This window comes from Hipposideros armiger, unplaced genomic scaffold, assembly GCF_001890085.2.
Source record: "Hipposideros armiger isolate ML-2016 unplaced genomic scaffold, ASM189008v1 scaffold_305, whole genome shotgun sequence".
Lineage (NCBI taxonomy): Eukaryota > Metazoa > Chordata > Mammalia > Chiroptera > Hipposideridae > Hipposideros > Hipposideros armiger.
In genome coordinates this window covers 327656-339425 of record NW_017731655.1, presented here as the reverse complement: position 1 = coordinate 339425, position 11770 = coordinate 327656, and the positions used below count along the sequence as shown (strand labels likewise).

The 11770-nt window shown below is 35.8% G+C and overlaps 1 protein-coding gene across 2 annotated transcripts in view; it reads right to left on the bottom strand.

Annotated features, from left to right (window-relative positions):
* The window catches only part of CRPPA (CDP-L-ribitol pyrophosphorylase A), a 223251-nt gene that overhangs the window by 111420 nt on the left and 100061 nt on the right, over positions 1-11770 (bottom strand). For both annotated transcript variants that reach the window (XM_019659886.1, XM_019659887.1), the window contains 2 exons: positions 2285-2377; positions 1716-1808 (listed from right to left, as the gene is read on the bottom strand). In XM_019659886.1, the coding sequence (XP_019515431.1) occupies positions 1716-1808; positions 2285-2377 (186 nt within the window). The remainder of the gene's footprint in view (positions 1-1715; positions 1809-2284; positions 2378-11770) is intronic.

The following is an 11770-nucleotide window of genomic DNA, read 5'->3' as shown; positions in this document are numbered from 1 at the left end:
TGTGTGTATTTGTATTTGATAGAGAATGGCAGAGGAAAAATGTAGAAGGAAAATTCAAAGATGACACAGATTCCCACGGGGGCCTGACCCGACTGCATTGCCACTAAAAGAAGTCAATTGATGGGGAATGCGCTTTTGTGATAGATCTGATAGGCTAGGTGTGAGATGATAGCGAAGTACTCAAATGGATATTCCTAATAGAATGGTGGAAAGTGTATGACTGAAGCTCGGGAATGACAGCCATGAAAGTGAGCTTTGAGTGAACGTCTCACACAAACTGGACAGAAGGGTAGACTATTCAATAAAATCAACATTGTGGGCCTGCCAAGAGCCCAGCAATGTGATACGAACTACACTTTGCATTCATTCATTTTAATCCTTACAATGATCTAAGATGTAGGGTTATTCGCCTCATTTCTAAAATGAAGAAAGTAAGCCTCAGACAAGTTAAGGAACTTGACCGTGGAACCGAGATATTCTGACTTCAAAGCTCTTGCTCTCGTCATGGCAATGCACTGCCTCTTTAGAAATAATATCTGCGAACATGGACGGAATAAAATTTCTAAGCAAGTTAATGTGGAGAGAGGAATAGAGGGCCAAACCCAGAACTCTGAACCTACCGCTATCCTATAGAACCTTAGAATCTTCCAACATCGGGTACATTTCATAAGGCTCCTAAAAAAACCCTCAATGAAAACATCTATAGTTCTGTAATGAAAACATCTATATTTCTGTTGAAATCAGTCACATGTGAAATTGGGTTTCCATATCAACAGGACCCATGGAACTTATCTTCAGGGCATATAACCAAACACAACAGGCCAATGAAGGAAACCTCCCACAACTGCTAATTTGTTTCTACTTGCACAGCTTATCTAGAGCCATAATACTTATTTGTAGCGCACATTATCTTTACTTTGTATTAATAATCTTATCTAACAAGATTTAAATTTCCACACTATGAAATAGGCCTGCGCTTTAGAAACTTGGCAATGGCTAACCAATTGTTTTGAGACTTTCATGTTTGGAACCCGTCCCCACAGCAAACTGCAGCGGACTAGCTTCTGCTTCTCTGCTGGTGGGAGGCCTGGCCTCTGATTTTGTTCCTTCTTGGTTTTGCTCTCTGATATTCCGCTCTGACAGTTCAATAGGCCAATCAAGTCAATTCTGAATGAAAAATACCACTTTTAGTCTTTCCCAGAAAAGATCTCCTCAAAATTCCCTTTCATCTGTTGCTCACTCTACTTTTGCTGTCCACAGGACAGAGAAGATGAGACAACCTAATAAATTCTCTTTCTTCTGATTTTTTCCTTTTCCTTTTTTTTTTTTTTTTTTTAAAAAATATCAGGATTTCTCCTCTAATGGCATCCTGGTAATATGCTAACTAAAGCTCTTTCAAATTATCCAAACATTTAATCAACTCAGCAACACACTTTGAGATTTTAATGAAGAAAAAGAAATGAAATTAGTTGCTAAGGTAAATTAAATTGTTTTCCAAACCTGTCTCTTCAACCAAAAAATTGCAGTAATAAAGGGCAGGCAGTTACAGAAGTCATAACAAGCGAGTAAACTCAAAAATCCACAATGAAAAGTTTCTTCTTTTGGGTTTGGGTGGATTTCCTCAGTTTGATGAAATTTTGTTAAATAGAAAAGCTGAATTCCAAGAAACGAAGCATAGTTTGAAGAGACAAAGCTACATTAATTCATTCACTTACTGAAATGATAACAACAGGATACAAAACGGAAAGATTATTCTCTTTAAGCACATCCAGCAGTTTCTGGGTTTCTTCAAATTCAGACGCCATAACCTGAAAGACCAGGGAAATAAAAGGAAGTGAGAAGAAGTTCTTTAAATGATTTAAAAATTAATTCAAGGAGCAAAATGCAAATCTTTTACATAACCATTCAAAATATTTATCAAGCTCAATTTTTACTTTTACACAATTTTAAAGGATAACCATAAGCTTATACTTATTGAAATTTGAACTGTTTATTAATGGAAACCTGTGTCATCTTATCTGCTTTATACCACATACAAGGCAGAAAATTGAAAATATTGTCTAAAGAAATATCACTGTCTTCTCATTATGGGAATTAGTTATTAAAAATGTTATTTTCCTATTTGAAAGGATAAAAAGTAAAATTTCCAAATACATATTAAATAACTACTCATCTATCAAAATCTTAAATTCAAATACTTAAGAATCAAGAAAAAGAACTTATCTTGCACATTACATTTATACAGATCCTCTAGCTCTTTCAGTCATTTGCATTTACTACTTACATTCACACAAACAAAATTGTAGCACTGCTCTAAGAGGATTTGCTGAAGATCTCTGCCCGTATGACTCAGAGCCACAGATGTGACTTTTACATGCTAGGAGAAAAAAATAGAGGAAAAAAAGAGTTCACAAATAGGGTTAACAAAACCTGGAATGACTAGACACAGGGAAAGCAATATGCAATTATCATAATAATATGTGATAAAGAGTTGAACTAGGGCAATGATAATAAAAGAGATGAAAGGTCCGCTACTAGGGGTACACCCAGACTAGATTTAGAAGAAATGGTACATATATTACAAAAACTTACCTAATGAAATTTTTATTCCATGTAGTTCAATATTGTAATTGATTCTTATTTTTTTCTATTACAACAATATGAACAACTTAATTACTAAGCAAATGATCTGAAAATGATATCTCTGCTATAACAGGAAGTCACATTTCAGAGGTTAATACAGGCATTACATTTGGAATGCTTTCCATGTAATTCTAAAATAAAATTCATGTTCCTCAGTAACGCATCAAACACTGACTCTAAGAATATTACCTCTTCAGTAGAATTCAGCTTTAATTCTACAAAATTTTGAAGAAATATTTGAGCAAAAAAAAGTAAAGGTTTTAAGGTCTTTGCTTTGCTATAGGAATTAGTTGACTCATAAATTTCAAGAATTTTATTTAGGTTTAAAGTTCTTATTGAGTATGAAGTTCAGAAAGAACACTATTTTAAAAAAAAAACTCCATAGTCATCAGCCACATATTGACAATGAAATAGAGAAGAAATCAGTTTCCATTGTGCCATATTGTCTGTTCAAGGAGTCACATCTAGATACCACAGGGAGACACTTTTCCAGGGGTTTCTCACATACCCAAACATTTTTAAAGGCATTAACAGCTAATTTACTCCAGATTGGCTTTTCTGTGTCCACAGCACGCAGACTTGCAAAGATAAATGTACCTGGAGCAAATGTACCTACGTTCGAGAAAGTAAAGATAAAGGCATCTCTCTTCCTTGGATCAGGTTTGCTTGGCATTCCTGAGCAATACAGAGAATGTCTCATTCAGGGGAGGATGGGCTGGTTTGCCAGCAGCTTCTGTGTAAGCCCAGTGCTTCCCAATATCACGACTCCTCCAATGCACCCCACTGCCCGGCAACACCTAGCCCTAACTGCCTTTCCTTGTGGGACTTACAAGTCAGAAAACCAGTGCTACACTGTCCTTCTCCCTACTGCTTCTATTACAGTACATTGTCTTTTCTCTGACTCAGACGTTTCATGTCTTTTGCCAATATTTAGGATATTGGCAGGCATTTTTGCATACAAGTAGGATATAATCCTCAGATCCTACCAAGTCTCTGACTTGACAGGTATGAAATAAGGCAGCCACATCCCCAGATCTTCCACAAATCATCAGAGCTTCAACAAACGGGTGTAAGGGAATTCTGAATTTTAAAAAAAAAAACTTAATATTTTCTTTTACATGTACATAACTAAGGTCTGGGATGAAAACATGAAGGATATTCTGATTTCATTTTTTAAGTATTAAAATTGTGAAATTCTTGAGAACAGGGTATGGGATACTTGATGACAGGAACTCATGTTTTTTACATTTAGCAAATGCTTGGTAAATGGGTTTTTAAAACTTACCAGTTTTGTTTGTTTGTTTGTTTTTTTAAGTCTTCCTTCAATGAAAAAAGGTATATGTTCTTAAAATTTTTTTTTTAAATGTGGAAAGCCTTTTTAAAAAGGTAAAAAAAAAATTCACCCCAAAATACCACAACCTGGAACTAATTACCCTGAACATTGGATAAGTATCATCCCAACCATTCTTTATAAATAATGTATACAGTAAACTGGTAGAACAAAGAGATGAAGGAACAAAAAGCATTCATATATTTTATTACAATGAGATCATGATATGTATGTCATTTTAATTAAAGTATTTAATGTTAGCAAAAAACCAATATAGTAAAACTGAAGATGCTGTTAAATTTCAGGTAATTCTTCACTTTTAGAGAGTTCAGTTAGTTTCAAAATGTTAAAAAAAGATATCGTGGACAGGATTAAAACTTTGGACTTCTAATGGCAATGAATTTTATTTGTAAACCAGTATTAATTGACTTCCTTTTATGAGAGAGAAAGGTACATTTTAACTTCTACCCATAGTCTAGTTCTGGTCAAGTATATTACTTTTACTCTGACAAGGTTTATTAGGTTCATATCCTATAATATACTCATAATCCCCATAATTTAGTTTACCTACATTCAAGGAAATTGACTTAACGAAAATCTCTCTTTTTCTAAATTCATTTTAATTACCTTCATTTGATGAATTTCATCCATAAGTAGCCTTTTTTGTTTGTTTTTTAACAAAAGCCTCAACACTTTCATGTTCCTTGAGTTTTTGCTTTTATACTCAAAGAATAGCTAGCTAATCTGGGAATAAAAGTTTGGCTCACACTTTCCCTCATAAATTTGTAGTCAACTCCACTATTTTCAAACACTGTGTAATATCCTGATGTTTGTCATTCATCCATTCTCCATTCATCATTTTATTGGGTAGATTTCAACATCAAGTAGTTTTACCAAGAAGTGCTCATAGACATATATTTTCCTATTGTCTTTATAACTGATAATTTGGCTGCTGGTAATATTCTTGGATTCCACTTTCATTTCCTCCAAAATTTATAGACACTGCTTCATTATATTTGGACAGTGAACACTGGTGGAGATGCAAGAAGTAAGGCAGGTATATTATCCTTGTTAGATAGGTTTTGTTTTTATTCCTTGCACCTAGGTGCCTACCTGAAGAATTCTTTAAATGGGAAGTTCAAAATCCTAATCAGAATCGGAACATGTTGAATTATCAGTTGTCATTCCTCAATTTTTTCCAGAAAATATGCCCTCTAGGTCTTACAGAATCAATTTCTCGTTTCAAGAAAAATTTCTTCCAGCTTCCAGAAGAATTTCTTGGCTTGTCTACTTGACATAGACACTTATCCATATGTTGGATGCCATTAGCATCATTCACATTGATTATCTTTTAGTTATCATTTAATTTTTACTTGGAATACAGTGATTATCTCAAGTTTCTATGATAATAACCTCACTTTTGATGTTTTCTATTCCTAATGGACTACTTAGTTCTACAATAGTATTGTTCTAGTCTTAATTTTGTTTCCTTAGTTATTCAATTACTCTATTAATCCCCTGCAATGCCTCTGTGAATTTTTAACCTTTCTTGAATTCAGACTTTTACTGAGCCCTTCTACAGAACCAAAAGGTATTAGAACATTCTGGGGGACTAGGAAGAGCATTGAGGTTTGTTTCAGAGTTTTAAAATCTGATTTGTATGTCCTGTGATTATTTTTTACTATGAATCATAGAACTATCTAATTATATTTTTATAAGTCCAAGAGTTAAAAATGGTAACATTGATATAGTTTACTCTGCCTCTGCTGAGGTCCCACAGAGAACTGAGGAATTTGCTATGACTTTCCCTGGGCTTCATTGTAGCCCCTCAATCTGCTTCTCCCTAATTTAAAAATATAAGAATTATCTGGATTTAATAAATCACCTTTTGCCCTATAACACTGTCTTGAGAATCTGTGGGTTGGGTTTAGAAGACATGATGAGTCAGGTCATCACCTTGTTTTTTTCTTGACTGTTACTTGACTGTGAAATTGATGGTTGAAGTTGGGTCCCTTACTTTTGTTGGTTGTTGTTAGTAATTTTGTTTGCTTGGTTTACCATTTGTGGTGTTTGTTTCTTTGTTTTTGTTTTTGTAAGCACTGGAGGAGGGAGATTTTGCAAATTATATTTACCTGATTGTCACAATTATTTTTAAATATTTCAAAGAATTATTTTATCGTACTTATTGTCTTCGTTCATTCAGGCTACTGTAACAAACTACCACAGCCTGGGTGACTTAAACAAACATTTCTGGAGGCTGAAGTCCAGTACAAGGCTCTGGTAGATTCGGTGTATAGGGAGAGCATGCTTTCTTATTCAAAGGGAGCAGTCTTCTTGCTGTGTGCTCACAGAAGAGGCAAGGGAGCTCTCTGGGGTCTCTTATAAGAGCATTAATCCCATTCATGAGGGCTGCATCCTAGTGACCTACTCATCTCCCAAAGGGTCTACTTTCTAATACTATCATCACTTTGCAGGTAGGATTTCAACATGTGAATTGAGGGAGAGAACACATTCAGTCCATAACACTTGTGTAGTGTACATTCTAAAAAAAAAGTAAACTATTCAATAAACACTAAGAGTATTTTAAGGTTAGTGGTTCTAAATTAGAACTTCACTTTTTAAATTAGAATGTGCAATTTAATATAGTTACACATATATATTACATGAATGTGTGTGTAATTCCTACTAGATTAAATCTAAAACTGTGAATTTGTCATTAAAGTTGTCGATAATCTACTTATATTCTATTTAAATCTTAACTACCCAACTCCATTTTTCAACAGAAATATTCTTAAACTCTAAGGCCATTTTCCTATACATCACAAATACTGGCTCATTCTTGCCTGTGATGGCTTCAGTCCATATTGACTTCAATATATACATGTTTCCTTATTAAAGCCCATATATATATATATATATATATATATATATATATATATATATATATATATATATATATATAATATATACACACACACAAAGAGCAGTGCCCAGCCAGTGTTAGCTATTGTTGTTATTATTCTTAATAAAATACATGTGTTCTATTATGTGATCAATTAAACACTCCAATTAAAAGATTAAAGTTATTCATCGACAAATGCTCACAGTCTAAGACAGAAATGCACACACAATACTTTTATAAAAGGTATTAAATGTTAGCATTTTTGTACCCCCTTTAAACACACACACACACACACACACACACACACACACACACACACACACAGAAACAAACTTGCATTATTTTCTTCTTGAAATGGAGACTCTTAATAATTGTTTCCAGTTAAACATAATTCTTTTATTTGGTCACAGTGCTCTGCTTTCCTCGCAAATGGAAAACAAACAATCTTTTCCATGCTTGAGTAAAGAAATTTAGATTGTACCTAAATGTAGCAAAGGACTCTTTGACACCTTCTATAAACAAAGGCTGCATTCGACAATGCTATTGGGTTGTTTATGAGAAAGCTCATGGCATAATCTTATGCTGTCATTCCCAATGTTTCCATACTCAAACACAACAAATGGAACAATCTGCTGGCTAGAACTCCTTGCTCTGTAAATATTTTGGTTCAAAGAACATTTAAACAAAATTTAAAACAACTTTCCAATGTGTTCAGTAAAATTAAAGTATACAAAAAATAAATAAATAAAATATGTTCCTTACATCCTAATAAGAATTCAGAAAAGATTTACTGTTAACTAAATGCAAACATCTGCATAGTCAAAATACTATCTAAGGCAAGGATTGTAGGAAGGGAGATGTGTTGTCAAAAAATGTTTTCCATTTCAAGAAGAGTTGAGGCTTAACTAACGCTAAAAGGCTTTGGTTCAAGTCCCATGAGTCAGAGGTTTCAAAAATGTGTTTCTCTTTTTATGGATGGAACATGTTGGCTGGATCATCTCTGATGCTGAATCCAATTTTTCACCTCCCTCCCGTTCAAACACTGGCACTAATGTGGGTATAAACAAGGGAATCAGAGAGAGATGCACTTTCTTTCCACTCTGTAAACAACACTAAGAACTAAAAGTCTTGTGGTTGCCCAGAGCTGATGTGTGGAGAAAACGGGGGAGACCTTGGTCCAAGGGTACAACGTTTCAGTTATGCAAAATGAATACACTTTGGAGATCTAATGAACAGCATGGTGACTGTAATTAACGATAGTGCACTGTATACTTGAAATTTACTAAAAAGGTAGATCTGAAGTGTTCTTACACAAAAAGAAGAAGAAGAGGAGGCAGAGGAGGAGGAGGAAGAGGAGGAGGAGGAGGAAGGGGTAACTATATGAGGTGATGGGTAAGTTAATTAGCCTGAGTATGGTGTTCATTTCAAAGTATATATGTATATCAAAATACAAAATTGTATACCTTAAATATATGCAATTCTTATTTGTCAATTATACCTCAATAATCCTAGGGGAAAAGTCTTTCTATATTGTAAACCAGATTTTTGAAGGGAATCTCCGGTAACTATGACTGCTGCAAACTGAAGGCTGGGCCTGGGCTGTCAGCTCATCAGCCACTGTCTTGATCAGCTGAGCTGTCTCTGGCCTGTGGGTGCTGTGTCTGGACCCTCAACAATCCAGAGCCTCTCCATCTTCATTTTTAGCCATCTTCACCTGAAAAATACTACTCTCAAATTTTGAGTTGCCAATTAAAATTTACTTCATGATTATTTTTAGACTTTTTTGGAGATTTTTGTCCACCTAGCATTGAGCATTTACTATATTACTGTTATTTTTATAATTTTTTTTGAATCAGCTTTAAAGTTCCTTTGTGTAGCTAAGAGACGGGCTCTGGAGTCAAGCTCCCTGGGGTTTGAATCTAGCTCTGCAACAAACTTGTTGTGGGACTGTGGCTCCGTTTACTCATCAGTCAGAGAAATACTTCAGAATTGACAGGAAGATCAGTTAAATTAATATGTGAGAATTAAGAATTAACGTTTCCAGGAATTCTTCCCTATAGGTTGGCCTCCTAGGAAGCCTCAGAGAAAAATGCTACAAGTGTAAGGCAATGAATGAATCTTGGTGGTGTTTCAAGGTGATAAATGAGTGAGGTTACTGCTATTCTGCCATGTTAAATGAGACATGTATCTCCAACCATGAACACTGAGTTGGTGGGTCACACTAGTGGCCCTCTACTTCTTAAGCTGCCACCACCAGACGCAGGCCCTCGCCTGTTATACATACCACCCAAGAAAGTCTTGATATTCTCCCAATCCTAAATGCTGGGCAGGCAGAATAGCACTAGAACCATGGTTCTGCACTAGTGTGTTGAATCCCAATCCCTTATCACAACAAGGGAAGGGCTGGTGCTTCCTTAATTATGTAGCCCAAACACCACACCGCACAAAAATTGGTGTCAAACATTCAGCCTTGAGGAGCCATTTGCCATGCTACATAGGGCACTGGACACTGTTTCTGTTCCTGAGACCACGGACTTCCCCAATAATCCCTGCTCTAGAAAATCTCAAATCCAGTGTGCGTGCTGTCATGGCATTCAGCTTTGTTTGCCTGAATGTATGTAAAGTACTAAAAAACCAGCTCTTCACCTATTGCTACATTGAATGTTTGCTATTATTATTCCACTCACTTTCATTTACCTTCCACTTTTAATGATACTTGAACACATCAGCACATCTCCCAATTATCCTTTTGCATTTTATTCCTTGCTTTTACTGAGGCTTAACCATTTGTCAGACTTCGTTTAAACAATTATCTTACAGAAATTACATAGCATACCTATCCACATACTATCATTATCCTCATGTTATGGATAAGACAGCTGAGGCACTCAAGTTTAAATGACCTGTCTGAGTCACACAGCCAGGAGGGGCAGCACTCAGCTTAGGGTCTGCTGGACCTCCAGGTCCACACACTTAACCTCTGAAGTACAGCAGGTGTCAGCTTACTCCAGGTGACTATTATCTCACCACGGAAGTCACAAGACCTTTACTCAGAGGAGAGTGATACTACAAGGTCCCAAATTCAGCTGAGGAGAAACACCTCATCTGGAGGAAAGCATTTGAGTACTAAAAAGTAGAAAAAGATGAGAACCGTATGATTTCACTCATATGTGGGATATAAAACTGAAAGCAACAAAGATACAACATAAACGAATAAAGAAATGAAAACTCATAGTCACAAACAACAGTTTAGGGGTTACCAGAGGGTAAGGGGGGAGGGGTGGTAGAAGAGGGTAAAAGGGGTCAAATACATGGTGATGGAAGGAGAACTGACTCTGCGTGGTGAACACACAATGTGATACATAGATGATGTATTATAGAACTGTACACTTGAAACCTATATAATTTTACTAACCAATGTCACCCAATAAATTTAATTAAAAATAATGACAAATAAATTAAAAGCTTAATTGCTGCCATACACAATCCCCTAACAGATCATTTTTCTGAGTCCTGGACAGGGAAGAAAGTAGCTAAGAAAGGTCATCCAATTTAGATTCTCAGATTTGATCCTGGAAAAGAGTAAAGGGCTCTGCACCACTGCACTCAATATATGCCAAGCAGCTGGGGATGGTCGCAAGAGTGGTAACTGCAGTAATACTCCCTTAAGAAAAGTGCTTCTTCCTGCATCCCTCTCTCATACTGTTATAATTCCCTTTGAAGGCCAATTATTGTTCTGATGCAAAACTAAAAGGACTGTGGAATGGGGAATCCAGGCTCTAGTCCTAACAACCTGAGCGCTATCACAAAAAATTCAAGGCTCCCATTTTGGCATACAAATTATGCATCCAAAGTTAGAGCATGTCTAAACAAAAAATAAAGCTCTCAAATGCACATCTGCACAACCTTATTTTTCCACTGGGTTTTAGCATAACATATAACTAACGGACAATATTGTAGCAGATGAAAAATGAGCTGGGAGTAGCTCATCTAAATCATGCTGGCAGGCATATTTTGTAAATATTATCCATTTTGTCATTCTGTGACAGGACGATATGTAAAAAGGTATACGCAGCATTATGACCTCTTTAAGTTTCTTATAATGCATAAACCATTTGAAAGCTGAGAATGGACAAGCTGACGGAAACAAATCTTTCCTGTCATAATAAAAAAAATATGTCATGAAGAGCATCCTATGTACTGATAGATTCGTTTCATTCATTCCACCAGTAAATATTTATTGAGAGCTGTGAGCCAGACATCTGATTGTACAGAGACAATAGCAACAAACTAAACGAAGTTTCTGTCCTCATGTAGCTTACATCATTCTGGTGAGAGGAAATAAAGTTTACACCTGTGTTTCTCCCATTTCAACATGCATAAGAATCTCTAGGAATCTTGTTAAAAACACAGACTTTTGATTCCATTCGATGTGGGTTGGGGTCTAGAATTCGCATTTCTAGCAAGCTTCCAGTCAATGTCACAGGCCCATGGGTCACACTTTGAAACAGTAGGAGCTTAATTTGAACCCACACTCAGCTACAAGTCCTCTTTTATTTTCAATAGATGTATTTACTCCATGCAACAATCAGAAGATAATTTTAACCTTGGCTACACCGCAGCTATTGCCTTTCTAGTCATCTAAAATAAATTACCTGTACCTTTATTAAATCTATCAGTATGGCAAACATAAGTGACTAAACTAAAGAATTCATTACTTCAACTGTTTTTTTTTCCTTCAAATTCTTGCCAAATTTACAGCATAATCTCATTTACATTTATAAAAATTTAACTTTTTCGGGCCGGCCGAGTGGCGCGATGGTTAAGAACTCGCTTGGGATGCCAGAGGGCCCCGGTTCGGATCCCACATATGAGGGCCAGTGACACTGCCCTCC